The sequence below is a fragment of the Lissotriton vulgaris genome, chromosome 7 (genome assembly GCF_964263255.1).
Source record: "Lissotriton vulgaris chromosome 7, aLisVul1.2, whole genome shotgun sequence".
Lineage (NCBI taxonomy): Eukaryota > Metazoa > Chordata > Amphibia > Caudata > Salamandridae > Lissotriton > Lissotriton vulgaris.
Window position 1 is genome coordinate 1114378974 of NC_141695.1, and position 25511 is coordinate 1114404484.

At 44.0% G+C, this 25511-nt stretch overlaps 1 protein-coding gene across 1 annotated transcript in view; it reads right to left on the bottom strand.

The window, feature by feature from the left end:
- The window catches only part of LOC147703004 (serine/threonine-protein phosphatase 2A 55 kDa regulatory subunit B beta isoform-like), a 255474-nt gene that overhangs the window by 30241 nt on the left and 199722 nt on the right, over positions 1-25511 (bottom strand). The window contains exons 3-4 of the mRNA XM_086929465.1: positions 9437-9602; positions 156-312 (exon numbers count right to left, since the gene is read on the bottom strand). Of these exons, the coding sequence (XP_086785591.1) occupies positions 156-312; positions 9437-9602 (323 nt within the window). The remainder of the gene's footprint in view (positions 1-155; positions 313-9436; positions 9603-25511) is intronic.

Below are 25511 nucleotides of genomic sequence, written 5' to 3' on the forward strand. Positions count from 1 at the left end.
TGTCTGATACAGCCCCTACTCTCATTCCACCACCCATCCCTAACATGGTGTTCGCTCTGGTCACAAAAAGTCCACATTGAAGCAAATTTTCATAGGGAACCCATCATCACGTGTGTGTGATTATATGCACAGAGTAGATACAAAATAGCAAGTACGGTAAGTTGTTGATGAGAAGCCTTCTGTAGGACACCACTCTTACCCGCAGACTTTTAATGGTGCAAGGATCTCGGAGTCTGCCTTCTTCATCTTTGAGGTTGTAGCCCTCCGGCCTCTTATCTCTCTCACTCACCTTCCAGAGTTTCACCGTTTTGTCTGAAAAGCACAAAGCAAGAACATTCAATCTGGTGCTAGATTTGGTCTTTGAGGGAAATGAAATACTAGCTCCAAGTTCATCATTGGTACAATTTAAATATCAAGTTATAATAAAAATCAGTGCACCCAATAAAGAGCACATCAAAGCTCTACACTATAAAAAATAAAAAAAAGGAACACAACATGTACACAGGCATCCTAAACCCAGCACAGCATTTGAGAAATAGCCTTCTGAAATTAAAATGTCAATGAAATATCCTGAATATATGCATTGCATGGGCAGTCTGGGGGTAAAGAGGGTCCAATTTCAGTGAGGGACCCTTCACAATCCCCATAATGCACCACCATTAGGACCAACATCGCCACCCCTGTCCCCACCACAAACACCGTCACACGTGAACGGGAAATGCCTGATGCTGTGAGGAGGCCAAATATCAACTGCAAGAGGGATTTTGAAGGGTTAAGTAGCCACAATGAATCTTGTTTATGTACATGCCCAAGATTGTTCAAAGTTTTACGTGTTATCAAAGTTAATTTGCTAAAGGTTCTATTGCACATTACTTTTGAGGAGGCTGAGAGAGTTCTCAGGCTTACATGGATTTTGGATGAATCAGTCACGTTGGTTCCCCTGGAGTGTGACTGACTGAAACGTCCTTACAAGCTTTTCAGAAGCACTCAGTCTGCATATCGACCTGCTGGAGTGTTCGATGGATGCTGTATACCTCGCTATGGTCGAAGGAAGAGGATGTCTTCTACACAAGGGATGCTCAGCATCAATATATTGGGCTGGAGAACGTTCGCCATTATAATTGCTTGCACACCTGACACAGTTCCGGGCCTTCAGTACAGAACCTTCTACGCATACGAGGTACAATCGCCAACCAAAGAATAGTCATTTTCAGGTAATATTTGTTTATCCTTTAGTACGAAATTACGCTGACCACTACATGTGACTTTCGCGTGACATGCACATTTCAATGTGCATATGCACGAGAAGCTGTAATTTGTTACATATATCTATCTATAAAAAAATTGTTTTGTACTGCGGCAGAAATGTTTTATTTGCTTTTTTCATTGGTGGATTAGGAGACATGAGTCTCAGTACAACCCAAAGATACAACAGGCCAGTCCTAGCTTTACCCGTAGTGCCATGAGGTTGCCACTGACAACCAAGCTAGGACATGCATAGGTACAATTTTACTATACAGTCGACAGATGTCCGCAAAAGAACACAACTGCTTGAAAGTCAGAGTTGCACTATAAAGGCAAAAGCTGTCCCCACAGAAGAATACAATGGGGAGGGAAAACTGCAGTTGCGCTATACAACCAACAGATGTCATCAGAGAAGCTGGAAGACAAGCTATGCTCACATAAACTTATACGGTAAGGGAGAGAGAACTGGAGCTGTGCTAAACAGCCTCTTATAAAAGATTAATGCTGAAGGAGGGCAAGAGGGCAGTAGGGGGCATACAATTCAGAAGATGGCAGCACTTTATGAGTGTCACAGCTCCTGCTGGGTGAACACTTAATAGTTCATCCAGTTCAACTTTTTTCCCTGTATTCTGTTATTTGCAATACTCGAAAGTATATACAAGATAGCAGTGCCAGACCAAAAAGAAAATAAATCTGGCCTTTCAGCACTATTCAAACAAAGGCTTTGGAAGAGTGAGTTATGCGCTCTCTGTACTTATTCCATGTAAATAGCAAACCATATGTGCACCATGCACAAAAAAGACATGAGCATGCACAAACAATGTTGACATCTTGAAAAATGCATACAGCACTGCCCAGCATTTAGGTCCACGTTTTCCACTGCTTCAGACAAGTGCCAGAAAGTGGAAGTGTTAATATGCAACCTGTATATGTTTCTCATAGAACGGTAGAATGTCGATGAAAACCTTGCTGCACTCTACTACTGACAGAGCTAGAAAGCTGCAGTTGAGCTACACTACCATCAGAGGTGCTTATAAAAGAATGGAATGGAGATGAAAAGTTGTAGTTGCACTATGCTACAAACAGTGGTCCTCATAGAAGAGTACAATGCAATATAGACGGAAAACTTGTTGCACTCTACTACCAACAGAAGTCCACACAGAAGAGTACAATGGAGATGGAAAGCTGAAGTTGAGCTATACTACCAACAGAAGTCTACACAGAAGAGTACAATGGAGATGAAAAGTTGTAGTTGCACTATGCTACTAACAGAGGTCCTCACAGAAGAGTACAATGGAGATGGAAAGCTGAAGTTGAGCTATACTACCAACAGAAGTCCACACAGAAGAGTACAATGGAGATGGAAAGCTGAAGTTGAGCTATACTACCAACAGAAGTCCACACAGAAGAGTACAATGGAGATGGAAAGCTGAAGTTGAGCTATACGACCTACAGAAGTCCACACAGAAGAGTACAATGGATATGGAAAGCTGAAGTTGAGCTATACGACCTACAGAAGTCCACACAGAAGAGTACAATGGATATGGAAAGCTGAAGTTGAGCTATACTACCAACAGAAGTCCACACAGAAGAGTACAATGGAGATGGAAAGCTGAAGTTGAGCTATACGACCTACAGAAGTCCACACAGAAGAGTACAATGGATATGGAAAGCTGAAGTTGAGCTATACTACCAACAGAAGTCTACACAGAAGAGTACAATGGAGATGGAAAGCTGAAGTTGAGCTATACTACCAACAGAAGTCCACACAGAAGAGTACAATGGAGATGGAAAGCTGAAGTTGAGCTATACTACCAACAGAAGTCTACACAGAAGAGTACAATGGAGATGAAAAGTTGTAGTTGCACTATGCTATAAACAGTGGTCCTCATAGAAGAGTACAATGCAATATAGACGGAAAACTTGTTGCACTCTACTACTAACAGAGGTCCTCACAGAAGAGTGCAATGGAGATGGAAATCTGAAGTTGAGCTATACTACCAACAGAAGTCCACACAGAAGAGTACAATGGAGATGGAAGGCTGAAGTTGAGCTATACTACCAACAGAAGTCCACACAGAAGAGTATAATGAGATGTAAACATGTTGTGCTCTACTACCAACAGACGTACTCACGGAAGAGTGCAATGGAGATGAAAGCTGTAGTTGCACTGTATTATCAACTGAGGTCCTCACAGAAGAGCTCTGCAAGGGTGTATACTAACACTTTGGAAGGGCGAGTTATGCCAAAGACACACAATGTTGACATCTTGAGAAAATATGTAGCGCGCTGCTTTGTGCCTAGATCCAAGTCTTTTTTCAAGCAGGTGCTCTAAACTAACATGTTAAGTTCTGCAAGATCACATTTGCCATGGAATGACTTCCACCACTGAACTGTTCCTTTCTATTTAAGAACGAAGATGTGCACCTCAATGCAGAATAGAAATTGCATAAAACTCCCAGGGTGACTCTAACCTCTTGGACTATTTGTTCAAGATGAATACATGTAACTGCAATTTAAGTGTATTGGTAAGGATTGCATGGGCTGCAAAGCTGCTGCAGTTCCTAGGTTTATTACAAGAGGGCCCTCTCCAGTCACAAACAATTAGTTGACATGCCCGTCACAAACCAAAAAATTTGTGTATACTCTGTTGCTACTCTAATGGTTTGTGCTCATGTTTCTAAAGGATAAATAAAACAAAGCTGGTTGATAGCGATGAGTCAACATCACAACTCACAATAAATATCTTGAGTGTTATGGAAATAGTTAATGACACCCTACTATACATAGAGACAGTCATTGGGATTTCAAGTGTCTAAAACGTTCTAGTATTGGGGGAATAATTCTTAGGTGTATGCATACATGTTAAAGGTAAAAAATGCAGTCACTGAAAGTGAAGTGGCTGAAGTGGGCTGATCCACTAACATAGATTTCGTGATGTGGTAGGAGGGAGTATTTAAGAGTGAAATTTGAACAGGTGAAATGGTGTTGAATAAGAGCCTCTATGTGTGAGTATTTTTGTATGATATGTTTGGTAAGTAAATATGCTAGTAAGGCAGTATATAAGCAGACCTAAACAGTAGTTCCCCAAATTTTATCAGTGGATGGACACAAGCTATCCAGTCACAAGGATATAAACTTTGCTCTTTGGGAGGGACAAAAACAACAAGTAGAAGGAACGCCATTGTATCTCTAAGCAATCAAATGAGACTGGTAAGAAAGCCAACCAAAAGCAAGCAGTTGGCTAACCCAAATCGCTCTGTACGTATTGGTATAGCACACAATAGGTCTTCGACAACAGTCAGCTAAAAGCTGTCTGTAGTCGAAACCTAAAAAAGGAATAAAATGGTAGAAGTGAACAAAACAGACACAAAAAGCAGTCCACTCTGTCAAATCAAGTTATAAAAACTAAGACGTACTTGACATATTCTGAAAGAAATGTATTTCCCTTAATAATACACAGCTTTCAATGTTGAATTCAAATGTATTGTTATGATGATCATGACAAAGGTTGAAATTGACCTGTGATAGGAACGGTGATGAGAACTAGCCCGCATCACTATAACTTGCTAAATGCACAACTCAGTTTCAATCACTTTCCATCATTATGTTTGCCAACCATTTAAAAAAGTATTTGATCGGTTTCTTGTCCGTGTACATATGATGCTTCCTCGGGCTATCGCTTACGGTCAAACCTGCTCCTCATTAAAGGCACCCGTCTTGAAGCGTTCACAAAATGTAATAACATGGAACATTTCAAAAGAGTAATTTAGGCTCTCGGAAGACACACGAGATGCCATCTCAAATAGCGTTATAATATCCCTGTATTCAAACACTATTTAAAATCTCAATTAACAGAACATTACGCTATGTAATGAAGCTATATTCGATTTTTATATTTTTCTCTCTAAATGTGTTTGTGAAAAATAAAGTCCTTTGTAATTTACTGCAATGGTCCTTGGTGAGACGTGGGCATACCAAACACACTTGCTCCTGAAAGAATTATGCTCCGTCCGTCCCCAAAAGTAATTATGTGCAGTCCAGAACGGCCCCCTGGCCGCGTTTAATATGGGAGACAGCGCCATATATCCTCAGACCCTGTATCTGAATTAAATGTGGGCTCGCGCTCCACGCTACAGTTGACGGATTTGCTCGCGTGCTGCTCGTCCCAATGCCGCGCGCGGGCGGGGGTGGGGTTTAATGGAAGGGCTGTCAATCTCAGGTGGGGGATGGGACCCAGAGGCAGCTGTATCTCAATGCTGCATGTCGCCTACTCCTCCGAGCCCCACTGTTGCTGTGACACGTGAGGGCCGGGTACAAGAATGTGAAGGGAGATAACGGTTCCTGGGTCCAGCTGGTCTGCTCATTTCCTTCTCAAATGTATCCCATCATGCATTAGAAAGATCCCTGAAAGGATAAGATGTGTCCTATTCTCCCACTGTCTAGTACAAACCACTAATAAACAATACATTGGACGGACACATCTACTCTAACCAAACTGACTGACAACTCACATCTTGACTGTGGTAAATAAGGATCCCAATAAACAGGCAAGCATTGGCAAAGTCAATAGGTCTCGCCCATGCGAGAGTTATTGGCTTTGGCAATGTGTTTTAGCCATGTTGTACACCAGTGTGGCTGTTGTTCAGCATGGCTAATTGCTAGTGGCATGGAGTGGGGTGGGAAAGATTGAAGTGGGGTCGATTGGGGTGGAGTGGAATGGGGTTGTTTGAGTGGAGTGGGGTAGATTGGCATAGAGTGGAGTAGGTGGTAAAATAAAGTGGAGTAGATTGGGATAGAGTGGGTTAGATTGGAGTGGGGGAGTTGGGTAGATTAGCGAGGTAGATTGGAGTGGAGTAGATTGGAGTGGGGTAGATTAGAGTGGGGTAGTGTAGATCAGGGTAGATTGGGATAGAGTGAAGAAAAATATATTGGGGTAGACTGGAGTGTGATAGATTGGGGAAGAGTGGCTTAGATTGTAGTAGATTGAAGTGGAGAGGGGCAGCCTTGACTGGAGTTGAGTGGGGTGGAGTGGAGTTGGATAGATGGGAGTGGAGTCAAGATTAGAGTGGAGTGAGATAGATAGGGGAGGAGCAGAGTGAGATGTAGTGGGGTAGATTGGGGTACAGTGGGGTAGATTGGAGTTGAGTAGATTGGGTAGATTGGAGTGGGAGAGTAGGGTAGATTAAACTGAGGTAAATTGGTGTGGAGTGGGGTAGATTGGAGTGGGGTAGATCAGGGTAGTATGTAGTGGGATATATTGGGATAGGTTGGAGTGCAGTTAAATGGGGTAGAATTCACTGGGGTAGATTGGATCATAGTGGAGTGGGGTAGATTGGAGTGGAGTGGGGTAGGTTGGATCATAGTGGATTTGATTGGGGTAGAGTGCAGTGTAGTGTGGTAGATTGGGTTAGAGTAGGGTAGATTGAATTGGGGTGTATGGAAGTGGTTTAGTGTAGATTGGGGTGAGGTGATGTGGGATCGGTAAATTGGGGTTGGGTGGAGTGGGGTGGGTAAATTGGGGTGAGGTAGATTGGAGTGAAGTAGACTGGAGTGGGGTAGATTGGAGTGGAGCAAATTGGAGCATATTGTAGCAGGGTGGGGTAGATTAGAGTACTTTTGTGTGGAGTGCAGTGGGATAGATTGGAGCAGAGTCAGGTAGATTAGAGTGAGGTAGAGTGTAGAGGGCTAAGTGGTGTGGAGCTGAGGGATGAAGAATGTAGTGGAGTATTGTGTCATAGAGTGAGGGGCGTAGATTGTAATAGCATGGAGTAAAGGGGCATGGCGTGCCGCAGAGCGTCTTACAGTGGAGGGGTGTAAAGTTGAGTGACATGTCAGAGTGGATTGGAGTGCCGTAGAATGGAGTGGCATGGCATATAATGAACACTGTAGTGTGGAGTATGCACACTGTGGTAGTGCACTGCCAATACAGACAACACATTTTCAATTGAAAAGACCATTACATTTGCACCAAAATAGTTTTACTGCACACAATTGATAATGTGTGAAAATGTCATCACTTAGTGTATTAATGTATTTCGATTGTATTCAAATATTTGTTTCCACCACACCTCAGCATTACAAAAAAAATGTGCTTCATTTGTACTAAATCTGATGTATTCTAAAACATCAGCACAGTTCATTTTGTTAATGTGTGTGTGTGTGTGTGCTAGAAAACAAAACATCCTACACCCTCTCCTCTTACATGGGTACATGGGTATTGTCACATATATCCTCTCACTTTAAAGTCAGATAAAGAAAAATAAACACCAAGCTACGTGGAAGAGAGAGCCTGAAATCTGATGTCTGCCTTTAAATGCACAGCAAATGTGTCAAGATAAGAACACGATTTAAAGGCCTGTTTAGAGAAGGCAAGTTTGTGGAAGAATACAGTAAACAAGGTTTGGGCAACAGGAGGGACAAACTCAAGCTGGTCAGCCTAAAACAAATCAAGCCAGCAAAGAGAAAGCCAGAAAATGTGAGTTACAAACCACAAATACAATGGTAAGCAACGGGTGGAATACATTATTGGGTCAGCTTTCTCAATGTCCCCATGATGTCTTCAGCAAACTGATCTGCTTCTAGTAGACTTCGACTTAAAAACAGCACAGCAGTGAGCAGAATGACAAGCATACACTCTTCCATCCAAGCGATCCAACGTAATGGTGTGCTATTTATCTTACACAGCGCTTGATCACCTGCTAAGGGGGTATGAAGCACTATATAAATGCAATGGCAATACAATACTGGAAAGATCATTCAGAAAATAAAAGGCACAATGAAATCATAAAATGGAAGAAAGTAACAATTCAAATGCTTGTAACATTACTGCAGGCTCTTGCTGATGATTCAGAGTTTGAAATGAATCAGAGTTTGGAATAAACCGTACTGAGAATGGGAAGTAATCAGTGGCGTAGCTGGGGGCACAAGTTTTTGGTGCGGCGTTCTCCCCCTGCTATCACCTGCCGTCTCGGGGCAGCAAGAGCAAGTCCCCCCCGCTCCTCAGTGCATTTGCGAGGCGGCAAACGGGGTAAATGCTCACCAGCACCCCCCACCTCGCTCCTCACTGCGGTTGCTGCGATCGCCGCGTGGCAGCAAACGCAGAGACCATCATGGGCGCCCACAGGGCTAGCTACGCCACTGGAAGTAATCAGTGAGGCATTAGGGAAAAGGTGAGAACGCCACAAATTCTAGGAAGATTGTGATACTGTTACTCAAATGCCAGACTCACCTCTGAAAGTCTAGAAGAGCTTGGGTGGAGTAAGTCACATGTTAGAATAACTTCTGAAAGGCCAGTAAGGCATGCACAGATAACTCCATGTCAGCCACACTAGAGAAAGGCTGGTAGAACCGGTGCAGAGCAGATCACGCGTCAGAGTCACCTCTGAAAGGCCAATGGGCCTTGGGTAAAGTCGGCCCTGTCAGGTGCATCTCTGAAAGTGATAGGCAGCCACATGAAGCCATCCAGACAGTGTATATTGGCTTGTTTGCCATCAGTTTTCAGGTCATCTGCATTATTGGCCTTAAAACACGAGTAACACAGGATTTAACAGAGGCATTAGATTCCATTTTCTTGGCCGAATTTTGCCATTACTTGGCTTGAAACAAAAAATCATCAGGTCACAGTTGTCCCTCAGCAACCTTGGCAAGTCAAACTTACAGTGAAATGCAAGAGTACACTTAGGGTATTAGGCTCACAACCCACAAGCAATAATATGCCCATGTCAGCCATGAGAGAAGTCTAGCCAAGATGGCCGACAGCCCCATTGGCTTTAGCACGGTAAATACGTATATTCTGAAAAATACATATGAAGGACCAGAACATTTTCATGGCTATATGCCAAACCGCTAATGTAAAGGCGAGTACAGAGAGTTTTAAAGAAAGAAAGACACTGTTTGCTGCTCTCCACAAAAGGTAAAGATCTGGTGGAAGCAAAATGGCAGCATCTGGAAAACAAGGAAGGCGACCAAAGCCAAACATCTACGACTAACAAGTGGGGATGATTTAGCCCTTCACCCTTCCAAGCTTGATAACATTAGTTCCATTGACTTATGCAGCCACGACAGCTACTAGTGAAGCACCAAGAGACAACGCAATGAGCATAGAGAGTAACTAATAAACTGCAATAGACTCAACAGGCAAACACCTCCTCCCAGCACTTCTTTCACACACAATGTTGCCTCTTCTTACCATTAGTAGACAGGAGGAAATAGGCCGCGTTCTGCTGGGGGAGCCATCGGATTTTATTGATTTTCTCCTCTATCTCAAGGCTCTTCAGGTAATCAAATTCCGGCTCGTGGCTCTGGAAAGTGCTGTAAACATTGTACTCCCCTCTGCGGTGCGGCTGGTTTTTACTCTGCGGGGGGAAAAGGAAACAAAACCAGACAACAGTGTAAATAAAAAGAACGATCTGGACCGTTTTAGTTCCTGAGGGGGTTGTGGAGACCAGAGTTGCAATCAATTTCAGCGAGGCGCTGTGTATTGGATGCAAAATTTAGTGGGTGCGCTTTATTTCACGCCAGTGTGGTTTATTTGTGGGATTAAACATCAGAGTGGAAGAATCTGCCATTAAGGAGGAAAGGAACAGTAAGTGGGCTGTTCACTACAAACGGGGTAAGCTTTAAAGCAATGTACTTCAAAGAAAGTACCTCGTTATCAGACTGTGAGAGCTCTTACACACTTTACACACAGTGCTTAATAATGCAGGTGGTTTAAGGTGGTGGGCACTAGTACTCATTGTAGGGGACTGAGCTATGAGCAGGGCCAATGGAATTATGTGGCAGGAGGGGGCCAAGCAATGTGGCAGGGTCCAGTAAATTATGCTGCAAGAAAAGTCAAATTATACAGCACAATTTGTAATAGTATTACTTCATTATTTCATCACTTTTAACTTGGTATTACTGTCTGGCCATAGGTTGCACCTCATTAGTACTAGTTTAAAACCCAAATATAGCAATAAGCAACCGAAAGTTGACCAGTCTGGCTTTGTAAAAGACCCACGTGTCACTGCATTTTTAGTTACTTTTAAACCGTTCGAGTTAAAATTAATTGTTTTGTTAAAATCTGCAGATTATGTGGCAGATTATGGATCATATGGCAAATGTGGCAAATCTATAATTATGCGAAAGTCGCCGTGGCCACACAATCACATAATTCCAGTGGCCCTGTACCATGAGTAAGAGTGAAAAAGGCAAAAAAGGAGAAAGAAGGAAGAAGAGAAAGATAGGAAAATATAAACAAAGAGAGAAAGCTGGGATGAAAAAGACACAGAAAGTGGAAGTTGGAGAAAGAAAGAGGCAAGGGGAAGAATCAAGACTGGGCAGCATCAGCATTCAGCAACTCAGGCACTTGGGAGCGAGTTCTGAAGAAAAACCTTAAGCCCCTGCACTTATGCTTTGTACATAAGTGCAGGAGTCCACAACTTAAGCTTGTGCAAACAAAGAGTCCCAGCACCAAATCTAGTAAATAATTATTTTAAGTCCAATGGGCTAGACCACAGTGCGGAAGGACTAGCGGTCCCTCACTGCACCCGCTGGCAAGGGGTTTTCTGTCCCGTCCCCCCGTTTGAAGTAAAGGCTGGGCGCCATTTTTAATGTGAAAGGTGGACTATCTGCTTCAAGCAGCCACTTCATCTTTCACTAATGTGCTACCCACAGGGCAGCTATGACTTTGTGTCTGCCCCAGTGGCAGTGCATTATAAGCAGAGCCACTGTAATTATGAGATTGTCTGGCTGCTGCTTTTTTTTCACATAGTTGTAGATTTGCCGCATTTGCCACATAATCACCATCTGCTGCATATTTTGCAAAATAAATGTACTTGTAGCTCAAATGGTTCAAAACATTACAAAAACTACAGCGTCACATGTTGCTGCGCAGTCGAAGGCCCTCTGCAAAGTTTAACATGTCACCTTTGTGTTGCTTATTGCTATACTTGAGTGTTAAACTGGAACTAATGAGTGCAGCCAATACCCAGACAGCGCTAACAAGTGTGGAAATGACAAAGCATAATACTATCATGAAATGTGCCACATTACGTAACAAAGTTTGCCTTTTCTTGCCACATAATTTACTCAAACCTGCTGCACAATTAGGCCCTCCGCTGACGCATAATTCCAGCAGCCCTGTTTATGAGTAATAGGACACATAGTCCCGGTTTGCGCAAGGCCCACATATTTGAAGGGGTTTTGCAGCACAAACAGGGATGGTGCACCCTACCTGTCATACAGTCCCGGGGAGTGTGTTCTTCTTAAGGCCTCAAACTTAGTCAATAACTATCTGTTTGTGATCCCGTGTCAGTGATTAACTCCAAGTACCCTCCTATGGAAGCAAATTTGGCTTAAGTATATCCTGATTAAGGATCAGTTTTGGAAAATAATCTCTTTAAAACTGTCACACTGGTAGCCCTTACTTCTACTTTCTCCAGAAAAACTGGCTGCAGACAGTTTAGTGTATATTTTGATTTAATGGAAAAAAATGGGTAAAAAGCCTAGAGTGAAAGGGAAGATACAACCACATTCCATTCACAGAGGTTCCTTTCGCATATCTGCCAAACACCAAATACTTTCCTCTCGATCCACAAAGCAAGGGATTTAAACAGGGAGCGTGTTAGGGGTCTACTTCCTCTTGTGGTAACATTTACTATTATCTTTTTCAAAATCTTTGCATGCATGACCTTGAATAATTCCAGCTCTGTTGAATGGAGATTTCTAGTGGAAACGTAGTTACACATTTTCCCTTCAAGATATGTTAGAGATAAATTTAGAGTGAGAATTATCTTAATGGAATCTGTGGAATTACCTTTATGCTTTTAGAGGGGGTTGGGAAAGTAGTAACACATGACGATTTCCCAATTGATATAGAATCTGATAGTGTCTTGGACAAGAATGGTGGGTGTGTTCCAGGAAAAACATTGAAAATATCCATGTTCAGCAACTGAGGTCAGTGGCAGAGACTGACAACTGCAACAAATATGCGATTCTTCCAAATCAGAGGGTAGGGAAAAACTGCCAGATCCAAGAGGCCCAAAATTCATAATCTATTTAGTCGATATGAATCTTTTAGCTTAGTGTGGCAGAGGTAGACCTCCGCCAAGGCAGATGAGTGTCGCCCCACTGCTTTTCAAAAGGGGTTGGTGATGGACGGAGCATCTGAATCAATCAAACACTCAAACCCAGTCAAAAGATCTGAGTTTAATCCATCTCCGTTCTTTAGCCTGACCCTGTGCCTCATGGGAACAGTCCAGCCCGAACTGCCAAGCCATGTCTTCCCTGGACCGGAAACAAGCTTCCGAGGACCGGTTTCTGGCATTCCAGCCGTCTTCAGCCCGGCTTGCTTGAATCCAGTGGCAAAGTGAGCAAGGGACTCACGTCTGAGCATACCCTGCCACACTTATGGACGGGCTGGACTGTTCCTATGAGGCACAGGGTCAGACTGATTTGCATATAGCCATGTCTGAACTGGGGTGGCAGAGTGGGCTAAAGAACGGTGATGGATTAAACCCAGATCTTTTGACTGGGTGTGAGTGTTTGATTGATTCAGATGCTCCGTCCATCACCACCCCCTTTTGTACAGCCCCACTGCTTATCAGCAGTGCAAAAAAGGAAAAATAAAATTATAATACCACAATGTTATTATCATTTTATTCTTCCCTGCTGAAGTCAGTTTTGGGGTGGGTGAGGCTTGGCTGTCATCACAGCCAGCAGGGGGAGAAGTGGTGAGTGCACTTAAGTGTGAATGATGGTTTGGCCTACCATCTTGGGCCGGCCAAACAGTCATGAGCACTTAGCATTTTCTCCTCCCGGCTGTATTGCACAGCCTGGGTGGAGAAGATGCGCACGCTCCCATTCCCTCTCTGAGCACTGAACCACGGCGCTCAGACCAATCACAATGCTGCTGTCATGCCAGTAACTGCAGCGTTGTGATTGGCTAGGGGAGTCTGGGCGCCTGTGTGCTTCCAGTTCATAGAAGAAGAGGCGGGTAGGAGAAGTGGTGGCCGGCAGGCAAGTGATTTTTTATTTTTTTACCACGCCTCACCACTATTCCCCACTGGACCACGGAACACCTACACTAGCTTGAGGTGCAATGGATATTGAGCATTGCTGTGGTAAGGCTGCAAACCCCTCAAGATGCAGGAATTATGTCTCTCAGTAGTCCAAGAGATAGACTCACAAGTCCAGGCACTGGAAGGACACCTTAGTGGACTCTTCGGAGTATAAAGGAGGGTTTGGAAAAAGACCTGCATAGCTTGATCTGTTGTGATCACTTTTGAAGCACATTTCAAGTAAATCCAGGCCAGTGTCTTCAAGGCCCACGTGGTCTCTTAAAGTTTGTATGAGGAAATTTTGGTCGGCAGCGTAAAAATATAGATGGAGTTGTATAAACAAGCATGAACCACCATTATTAAGGATACACAAAGCATTGTCAATAATTTGCAAATAGCTGTTTTGGTGCTGTACCCATCTCTGAACCCAGATTGGCATCTATCGACGAGTCAGTATTTATTCACACCCTGTTTCAGTTGATTGTTGGTATTAGTTTTAAGAACTTTTGCAAGAAAGGACTTTTTTGTTGTTGTTGCTGTTTTATATAGTGCAAACTCGACCCAAAGGTATCCGAGCACCCTACATGAGCACCAGTTGCATTACAGATGGACACATTCATTGTTTAGCACAGGACGATTATGTGACTTGCCCATAATCAGAGTATGTTGAGTTTCCCACCGAGACTCAAACCCCGTCCCCAGCTTGAATCCGGATTTTGAGCCAACCACAGCACCGAGACCGCCCTCATCGCAGCCACCGACGACATCAGAACCCTGATAGACAACAGGGAAACAACCGCCCTCATACTCCTTGACCTCTTGGCCGCCTTCAATACCGTCTGCCACCGCACCCTAATAACCCGCCTCCACAACACTGGAATTCAAGGAAAAGCCCTAGACTGGATCACCTTGTTCCTCTCCGACAGAACACAGAGAGTCCCCCTCCCTCCCTTCCGCTCCACGGCCACCAAGATCATCTGTGGTGTACCCCAAGGCTCCTCGCTCAGCCCAACCCTCTTTAACATCTACATGAGCCCCCTCACCGCCATCGCACTCAAACACAACCTCAACATCATCTCCTACGCAGACGACACCCAGCTAATACTCTCCCTCACCAAAGACCCAGCCACCACCAAAACCAACCTCCAGGAAGGAATGAGAGACATTGCGGAATGGATGAAGCTCAGCCGTCTGAAACTCAACTCAGAGAAGATGGAGGTCCTCATCCTCGGACAATCCCCATCCGCCTGGGACGACTCCTGGTGGCCCACAGCGTTGGGCACCGCACCGGCACCCACGGACCACGCACGCAACCTGGGATTCATCCTGGACTCCTCCCTCACGATGACCAAACAAGTCAACGCCATCTCATCTTCATGTTTCAACACCCTACGCATGCTCAGAAAGATCTTCCAGTGGATCCACACCGAAACAGAAAGACGGTCACCCAGGCCCTCGTCACCAGCCGACTGGACTACGGGAACGCCCTATACGCAGGAACCACAGCCAAACTTCAAAAACGACTTCAGTGCATACAGAACGCCTCCGCACGACTCATCCTCGACATCCCTCGCCACCGCCACATGACTCCCCACCTGAGAAACCTGCACTGGCTCCCCGTCAGCAAGAGAATCACGTTTAGGCTCCTCACCCACGCACACAAAGCGCTCCACGACACGGGCCCCGAATACCTCAACAACCGCCTGTCGTTCTACACACCCAGCCGCCAGCTCCGCTCCGCCAACCTCGCCCTGGCCATCGTCCCACGGATTCGCAGAACAACAACCAGAGAAAGATCGTTCTCCTACCTGGCCGCCAAGACATGGAACTCCCTCCCCCCACATCTACGAATGACCCAGGACCATCTCACCTTCAGGAAGCACCTGGCTTTTCGAGCAGTAACAGCAACCCCCCCCCTCCCCCCCCTTCAGCGCCTTGAGACCCTCACGGTTGAGTAGCGCGCTCTACAAATGGATTGATTGATTGATTGAAAGTCGGCAGGCTCTAGGGAAACGGAACAGAATGTATTGTGAGCGTCTGAGGCAATGTTTTTTTTTTTTTAACCTTATGATTTATTTAAAATAGCAAATTGACTTATTCAACTTCGAGGCAATCTAAGAATACCCCCGAGGTGAAGGCGTGATTGATAACATTACTCCAGTGTGGTGCTAAGTAGCTCCTCGAATCTTTGGCTTGGTTTCAAGTCTGATATTTTGGGTGGACGGTTTGAATTCTGAGAAAGTTTGGCATCAGATATCTCTTTCAAGAGAGATCCTTTGTTAGAGCTTTGGGAGAGGATTTTTGGAAGGCAGGTTTATAAATGTGCCATTTTTTTTATTGTGCGTCATAAAGATAGAAAAAAACCACATTTCATTTTAAGGACTCCCACAATAACAGTTCGGATTTGTAGCAGATTTTTTGATTTTTAGCAATTTGTGATGGCAATTTTTTGGGATTAGTTGATTTGGAATTCGCTGAAAGTAGATTTATGTATAAATATATCTTTTTATTCCTAGTATTTTACTGCAAGCCAAAGTTGTTTTAAATTAGTTGTTGATGGATTCTGACTCCAATTGATTCATTGAACTTCCTTGAGTATCAGACAGCAGAATATTTTGGTTCTTTCTTCTTTCTTCTTCAGAAAGGTGAAGGTATTTATAATTTCAGATATTAAACTACTGCATTTAGTGTCTTCATCATTCACATTGGGATTCTCAGCATGGCAGCAAAATCCAAATATATGTTGTAATAATAACAACAATAATAATTTTTATATATTTGCTTATCTCCAATCACACCTTTGCACGTTAATTGTGTTGTAAATAACAAGTGTTAGTACAACCTGAGGTAAAAGTAAGAGGCACTACTTCTGTCCATTTTTGGAATTAAGTACAAAATAAAACGTGGCCAATTGCAGCACACTTTTATGGTGATCTGGTCTCACCTATTCAAAGACTTCCTTCTAAAAATAAAATGCAGGCCAAATGAGTCGGAATTCTTGGTTGACTATTCACATTTCCTGGAATGCACCAGTCTTAAAATAAAATGTAGGTCAAATGTGCTCTCTGTGGGCTGATCAGATGCTCTGCTACAGGGAAGGGAGCCCCGGAGCGAGCGTCCCATACACACCTTAAATGAAAAAAAAGAAGCCGTAGAGACATTTCTCTACATTAATTATTGCAACTCAAGAGTTACCATGAGTGCTTAAACATACCCTTAAATATCTCATTTTTTAAATAATAAAAAATACAAATAAGAATACATTTAGACTCTCCACACCTTGAATGACCACCTGAGGGAAACCTTTATTAGAGGGAGATGTATTTAAGCAGATGAAACCCCCTCCTTCCACTAGGTGGAGCACTCTCCTCCAATACAGAGATCTACAGGTGAAAATGGGCAGGCATACTAGAGCAATACAAGCTACAGCCTCCTAGGCCAGGACCCCTATTCAGGAGGCCGCATTGCCCTGTGCTTGGCCCAAGCCTGCGTTGCGCATGAGGTCCTATTTTGGAATAGGATTGGAATCCTTTGGGGATCAATACATTCAACAAGTCTCCTCCCACACACACCCATGGGGTGGCTGTAGGGTGGTGCTATTGGCTCCTCTACATCGATCTACAGTGAAAATTACATTCACCCAGAAAGGCAGTGGCCCTACCATGCACAAAATCTCCAAGGCCACGAACATGCTTTTACAACGCATGCCATTACAGTGAATTCTTTTTATATATAAAAACAATGTATTTGTGGGGGGAGACCCCCCACAGCCCCCAACATACCTTGAATTCGTGGTAAAGGCATGCATTGTAAAAGCATGCACATGTTAAAAATATGCATGCTAAAAAATGCGTGGTAAAGACACAACGAGATAAAAACCTTGTTGTAAAGGCTGTTTCCCATAAGCAGTACTCAATGCGTGAAGAGGCCAGAAGCTTTTATTAGCAGCCCACTATCTGCACTGCGGAATGCCAGGTTTGCTGAATTCCAAGGCTGTCTGGTGACAGACCCAAACCAGCACAGCCAGAACCAAGAGGCCACAACGCCAGGAACATACCACACCTGCAAGGACCGGAACCAGACACGCTTGTGTGTGTTGCCTTTTGCCCTGATTGTCTGCTGGCCCTGTCTTTCGGCAACACACAAAAGATGTTGGACGGAATGTTGCACAACGGCAAAACATTCACCCCGAGTCACAGCACTGGGTTTAATCCATTGTTCTTTTGTTCACCAAGCCACCCCAGTTCAGACATGGCCATATGTCTTTCGGGATTGGTGCTGGAGCTCCTTGGCTGTGTCCTGGGCCTGGTTATTTCAGTCTTGGCATCCGGGGTTTTTGCCTGTGGTCTTTTCTCCCTGGGGTAGGCTTCTCTCCTGGGTGGGGTCACCCACTTGGGTTTCTGGATGTGGTTGGTTTCCATTTTTTCTGCTTACCTGGGCTGCTGGTTTTTGGCAGGCACTGTGGTGATGGTCTGGCCTACTTTGGGGGTCAGTTTCCCTTGCCGGTGTGCTTGGGATGCCCTGGTCGATCCTCGCTGCCGCGTGGCGTTCTGGGCGCCTCGTCTGCTCTGGTGCCTCAGTGGATTTTGGAAAGGTAAAAGTGCCTTCAAGGGGGTTTATTCTCTACGTATTTAGTAACTCAAATTAGTTATGGAAGGATGAATAAATAATCCTTGTCATGAACCAATCCAATATTATTTAGCTTGAAATTCAATATAGATACTTTGTTTTATCAAAACACAACATACAAACAAAGACACAAGGTGTATTAGAAAAATAGTTTTATCAAAAATTCATTGAGATAAGTGACTTCATATACAGATAAATAAACAAAATAAAGTTTAGGACTGTGGGTACACACATAAGTAAATTACTACGTGACTCAACAGAACCTAAAAAACACCTATCCCACGACACATTGAATAACACAAGATAGGGATAAGATGTACTGTCGACGTTTCGGTTTCCTAAGAATCCATTGTAGAAACCATCCTCAGGACTGCTGTCAATTATGATATAGAGGTATTGTAATCTGAAATTTAAAAATATTTACAGTTACAAATCTACACTAACTATATTCATTACACCTTGGTGACAAAACAAAATATTTACAACATTTACAATAACAATACAGTGATACGGTGATCTATACAACATAGAGAACATTGTGAACCTAAAGTTCGTTTTTTTTTAAAAAAGGGACATTTCAATATTGACAAAGCCTTGTATAAATCAAGGTGGTATTTCCACGCATAGTCATTTATCCGCGAATCATTGGTTAAACATCCATACGGAGTTAAAGCCGTGTTGCTTTTATTTATCCAAAACAAATGACTTTGTAAATTATATATTTTCCAAGAATACTCTGTTTCAGCGAAGTTTATGAGTGCAATTCAGAGAATCAGGTTATTGACATCTTATTCACAATCTAGACATCTTGGTATATAACATAAATCAGAATAAGAGACTGTCTAATCATAGCTTATTAGTTAATCATAACTTATTGGTACACGATTGTTCGAATTGTCATGCGAATGTTGTATGCAACTATATTAAACATACTGATTACATATCAATTGACAGTAGGCTCTCTATCATTGTAGGACCAGGTTTTATAATTGTTAAAGTTATCATGCGGATGTTATATGAAACCATATTAAACACGCTGATAGCATATCAATTGGCAGTAGCCTCACTATCGTCTTCAATTATGCTGACGATTTGCAGCTCATCTTCCCCCTTGATTCTCCCCAGGCAATCAACAACTTCCATGCCGTTATGACTCATATCCAACAATGGATGAATTTGAATCAGCTAAAATTAAATCCTGGAAAGACCGAGCTACTTCTCCCCGGTTCCAGTGCTGTACACTGGGGTCCGCAGTTCTGGCCCCCCGTTTTGGGTCCCCCTCCTACACCACTCAAGGCCGTCAAGAGTCTGGGGGTGACGATCGACGCCGAATTGTCGCTTAAAGCTCAAGTAGGGGCCACGATCTCTTCGTGCATGTTCCAACTTCGAAAGATCCAGAAGATCAGACACCTACTCCCACATGCGGCTCTGTGTCAGGTCGTCATGTCCCTTGTCTTATCGCGCCTTGACTTTTCTAACTCCCTTTACCATGCACTTCCACGAGCTCTCCTACATCGTCTTCAGGTTGTACAGAACCAGGCAGCCCGCCTGATATTTAAGATCCCTAGGTGGCAATCCGCGAAGCGTTTGCTCCGCGAGCTTCATTGGTTGCCAGTGAAGGAGAGAGCTGCCTTCAAGATGGGCTGCATGGTATTCAAATCCCTTCACTGCCCCTGCCCCGCGTTTATAAAATCTCTGGTCACCTTGTATCAACCTGCACGCTCCCTCCGTTCAGCTTCCCTTCATTTGGTCGTCACTCCTAAATTCAAACTTAATAAGTTTGGAGGTCGTCGATTTGCCTCGTCGGCCCCCAAACTTTGGAACTCCTTTCCTCTGGCCATTAAATCCAGCAATTCTCTTCTTCAGTTCAGGAAATCCCTCAAAACTTTTCTTTTCACTCTGTCAGGATAAACTCTCCTTGCCCTCACCTCAGTTGTCCTCCCAGTAAGCGCCAAGAAACCCTCGGGTGTTAGTGCGCTCAATAAGTGTCATTTAACAAAACATAACACTATCATTGTAAGACTGAGAGGGTTTGCTGAATTTAAATAGCAAGGGGGATTCAAAATAAAGTGATATACCTGTTCAGACTGCTCCGCACCTTCGTCACATGAAATACGTGTAGAGAGTTACACTTGATTAAAATTGAGGTGTATCTTTATTGATTGACTGAAACATAAGAAGTCAAAGATATTGAATCAACCCATTTATAAGGCTGGTTAGAACGCCTATCTTGTAATTAAAGGACATACCTGTGAGTCGTTTGATATCTTGACTCAAAATTCGAAACCAATCTATCAGGGATATACGTGAAGTCGTGTCTGATCTTCACACATGTGAAACGTAAATTCAACTGACCGTGGGACGATAATCTGGAAGATGATAGACGGTATCAGAAACGCCAATGTCTTAACAGACTGGGAAAGTAATGGTATGAAGCCTGGTTAGTGATAGCGATCTTACCTAGTTGAGGTGGGGTGCACTCTTTTATACAACCAATGTAGACGCAGAGAAAAGGAGATCGTCTATCATAAGAAGGATTACTTTCGAGGTAGATACTCGCCAATCCTGCATCAGTAATCTAGGGGTTAACAAAAAATGTATATATGCGTCAGTGACACAATTGTCCAAACGCAATATAATCTGCTTAAAAGTCCATCGGTTCATTCTTACCTAATTACGATATCAGTGTCACAGAGTAGCGCAGCGTCTATTCGATTCAGGGCAGAAAATTGCTACTGCACGCTCTCCCATTTAAGGGCGGCATTTGGAGATCGAAATAGGACTGCGCTCGGCAGCCATATTGGACTAGTCAATGGTTTGAGTGTATCTCGATTTGCGAGTCAGATTAACAAAATGCTGCCTATACATTTGATGAGGGCAAATGTGGGCCATTGAGAATTGTCGCAAGTTTACTATTAGTAATGGTACTGTCACCAGAAATCTTTTTTTCTTTTTCTTTTTTTTCTAAAGCTTCTATTTCTTTCGTCAGCTTTTGGATTTGGCGAAGAGCTGTTTCTATACTCAACACCATCCAGGTGCGTGAGCACCTGTTGGCGGAGAAGCGCAGTACTATTTCGATCTCCAAACGCTGCCCTTAAATGGGATTTTCTATGAATAAATCTTCAATCTTTCGCAATGTTTTTTAATTGTCAAAAACATGCGACAATTCTCAATGGCCCACATTTGCCCTCATCAAATGTATAGGCAGCATTTTGTTAATCTGACTCGCAAATCGAGATACACTCATACCATTGACTAGTCCAATATGGCTGCCGAGCGCAGTCCTATTTCGATCTCCAAACGCCGCCCTTAAATGGGAGAGCGTGCAGCAGCAATCTTCTGCCCTGAATCGACTAGACGCTGCGCTACTCTGTGACACTGATATCGTAATTAGGTAAAAATGAACCGATGGACTTTTTAAGCAGATTATATCGCGTTCGGACAATTGTGTCACTGACGCATATATACATTTTTTGTTAACCCCTAGATTACTGATGCAGGATTGGCGAGTATCTACCTCGAAAGTAATCCTTCTTATGATAGACCATCTCCTTTTCTCTGCGTCTACATTGGTTGTATAAAAGAGTGCACCCCACCTCAACTAGGTAAGATCGCTATCACTAACCAGGCTTCATACCATTACTTTCCCAGTCTGTTAAGACATTGACGTTTCTGATACCGTCTACCATCTTCCAGATTATCGTCCCACGGTCAGTTGAATTTACGTTTCACATGTGTGAAGATCAGACACGACTTCACGTATATCCCTGATAGATTGGTTTCGAATTTTGAGTCAAGATATCAAACGACTCACAGGTATGTCCTTTAATTACAAGATAGGCGTTCTAACCAGCCTTATAAATGGGTTGATTCAATATCTTTGACTTCTTATGTTTCAGTCAATCAATAAAGATACACCTCAATTTTAATCAAGTGTAACTCTCTACACGTATTTCATGTGACGAAGGTGCGGAGCAGTCTGAACAGGTATATCACTTTATTTTTAATCCCCCTTGCTATTTAAATTCAGCAAACCCTCTCAGTCTTACAATGATAGTGAGGCTACTGCCAATTGATATGCTATCAGCGTGCTTAATATGATTTCATATAACATCCGCATGATAACTTTAACAATTATAAAACCTGGTCCTACAATGATAGAGAGCCTACTGTCAATTGATATGTAATCAGTATGTTTAATATAGTTGCATACAACATTCGCATGACAATTCGAACAATTGTGTACCAATAAGTTATGATTAACTAATAAGCTATGATTAGACAGTCTCTTATTCTGATTTATGTTATATACCAAGATGTCTAGATTGTGAATAAGATGTCAATAACCTGATTCTCTGAATTGCACTCATAAACTTCGCTGAAACAGAGTATTCTTGGAAAATATATAATTTACAAAGTCATTTGTTTTGGATAAATAAAAGCAACACAGCTTTAACTTCGTATGGATGGGTAACCAATGATTCGCGGATAAATGACTATGCATGGAAATACCACCTTGATTTATGCAAGGCTTTGTCAATATTGAAATGTCCCTTTTTTTAAAAAAAAAAACGAACTTTAGGTTCACAATGTTCTCTATGTTGTATAGATCACCGTATCACTGTATTGTTATTGTAAATGTTGTAAATATTTTGTTTTGTCACCAAGGTGTAATGAATATAGTTAGTGTAGATTTGTAACTGTAAATATTTTTAAATTTCAGATTACAATACCTCTATACAGATATACAGATCATAATTGACAGCAGTCCTGAGGATGGTTTCTACAATTGATTCTTAGGAAACCGAAACGTCGACAGTACATCTTATCCCTATCTTGTTTTATTCAATGTGTCGTGGGATAGGTGTTTTTTAGGTTCTGTTGAGTCACGTAGTAATTTACTTATGTGTGTACCCACAGTCCTAAACTTTATTTTGTTTATTTATCTGTATATGAAGCCACTTATCTCAATGAAGTTTTGATAAAACTATTTTTCTAATACACCTTGTGTCTTTGTTTGTATGTTGTGTTTTGATAAAACGAAGTATCTATATTGAATTTCAAGCTAAATAGTATTGGATTGGTTCATAACAAGGATTATTTATTCATCCTTCCATAACTAATTTGAGTTACTAAATACGTAGAAAATAAACCCCCTTGAAGGCACCTTTACCTTTCCATTTCAATTACCCAAGCCCTCAAGGGTATTTTCGGGGCGCTCACTTTTTGTAAATCAGTGGATTTTGGCTTCCCCTGGGGAGTCTTGTGCTTGGCCTGTTGGCTGTGCTTCTTTCTTCGGCCTTTCCTCCCTTCTTCTTCTGGTCTTGTCTAGTGTCAGTGGTGCTACTAGGTGGCCGTTGTTTGATGCCTGGATGGATTCCCCGTGTGCTGTTGGCCTCCGCTGGGTCTCTTATGGCCTGCGGTGTCCTTCTCCGGTTTGGATCTCTGATGGGGGGGTGTTGGGGGGGGGTGTTGTCCCTGTCCTTTCTGGTGGTTCTTTTTGCCAGAGTTGTGCCTCAGCTTTTCCCTGTACTCGTGTTGTTCCGGGGGCTGTGTTTCGGTCACTCTTGGCCTGCAGGCTTGCGGTTGCGGTTGCTTCTGCTTGACCTTTGGCGGTGGCTGCTTGTGGTTGCCTGTTGCCTTCGGCCTTCCTCCCTGTTGGATCCTGTTCTTGGCTGGTGTGCTGGTTTCTGTTTGGTACGTACTGCTCAGGGTTGCCTGGTTGCGCTCTTGCTGCGTTCCTGGACTGTGTGTTGGGGCTGTGTTGGAGATTTGTCGGTGACCTGGCACTTTTTTAATGGTATCTTTTCTGCCTGTGGGGTGGCTGGTTCCTCTGCTGTAGCGGGTTCCGGTCTTTGCAGGTGCTGTATGTTCCTAGGTGTTGTGGCCTCTTGGTTCTGGCTGTGCTGGTTTGGGTCTGTCACCCACTCCTATGTTCCATGCTTGCCTCCTCTTGGGTTTCGTTTGGGCGATGCGGGATTGTTTGCTCTCTGGCCTGTGCTCTGCTGGGGCCTTCCCTTCTTTGGCCTTCCCCCGGTTTTGGGTTGGGCCTTCTGGTTGTGCTGGTTGCTTGGCTTCGGCTTTTGATTCCAGAATGTGTCCTCAGTTGCCTTTTTTGCCCTGGGGGTTCATCCCCTGCGCGTGCCCTGCCCTGGGTTGTGTCGTGCTGTGGGGTTTGGTTTGCTTGTGCGTTCCGCCCTGGCTTCCGTTGCTTCTGTGGTCGGGTTGTTTTTGTGTTTCCTCTCCCCTGGTGGGTTGGGGTTCCATGCTGTGGTGTTTGGACCTGACCCGCTCCTTCAGGTCCTCGAGGGGTTGATGGCCCTCGGTCTTGCTGGCCTCTGTGTTTTTGCCCCTGCCTTCTGCTTGGGCTGTTTGGGGTCGTCTCTGCCTGGCCTGTCTCTGATTGGGCTTGTCGTTGTTGGCTCCCTTGGGGTTCCCTTGCTGTGATCTTGGGTTCTCTGGGTCGTTTTTCCGTCCGGTTGCACTCCTTCTCTGGTGTTCGGGGTGTGCCTTCTTCAGGCTGTGGCTTCCTGCTTCGGATTCCACCGGTTTGCGGTTGGGGTGTTTTGCTGGAGCTGTGTTCTGGGGTTCCTGTGGTTTCTCCTATTCCCTTTTCCTCTTTGTTTTCCAGGTCTCTTTGTCCTGGTTGGTTGCCCTTGTGGGTTCTTGCTGCTCGGGCTTCCTGGGGGTGCTCGTTTCCTTGCTGCCTTGTTCTTAGTCTCTCGGGCCTGATATGTTGGCTTCTGGGGTTTGTTCTTCTTTCCCCGGTGCCTTGTTTTTCCCTCTTCCCCTGTCTGTGGGCTCAGTCTCGCCTTCCGGGCTGGGTGTTGGTGGACTGTCGGCTGGTGCTGGCCCTTTCCTCCTTGGGTCTATTCTTCTTTTGTGCGGTTCCGGAGGTTTGTCCTCTGGTCTCCCTGGGGTTGGGTCGTTTGCTTCCCTTCTCTTCTGGTTTGGTCCTGCCCTTGGTGGGCTTCTCGACCTTTTTTTCCAGGGGCGATTTTGGTTGGTTTTGGTTGAGTCTTCTCATTTCTTTGGCTCCCTTGTCCCCTGGGTGTTTCTTTTCTTTCCGGGGCATGGGTTCCACTGGCATGGGTCCTCTGTGCCTGGGTTTGGCTCGTTTGCCCGGTTATGGCTTGCTGGGCTGGTGGCTCTTGGCTTTTCTCTTTTGGTAGCCTCCTCGCTGTTGTTTTCTTCTTGCCTTGGATGTCTTGTGTGTCCCTGCTCTCCTCTTCCCTGGTTGGCCTCTGTGGTTGTCGGACTGGTCGTCTGGATGTTCTTCCGTTGTTTTGTTGGGTGCGTCCAGAATTGGTGGGGCTCCCTCTTGTCGGGGGCTCTGCCTAGGGTTTCGCCGGTTCTGCCCTTTGCTTCCTGCAGTTGCTGCCTTGGTGTGGTTTCCTGGGTTGGTTTCTGTTTTGTTTGGAAAGGCTGGCTTTTCTGCTTTGGTATTCTCCACTTAGTAATGAATGGGACGAGAACATAAGGGACCAGAGGGTAATGCTCTATTACTTACCGGTAATCTTCATTACTCCGGGTCCTGTTGTCCTCATCCCATTCATACGCCCCGCTCTCCCTCCCGGACGACCGGCCTTCCTGCGG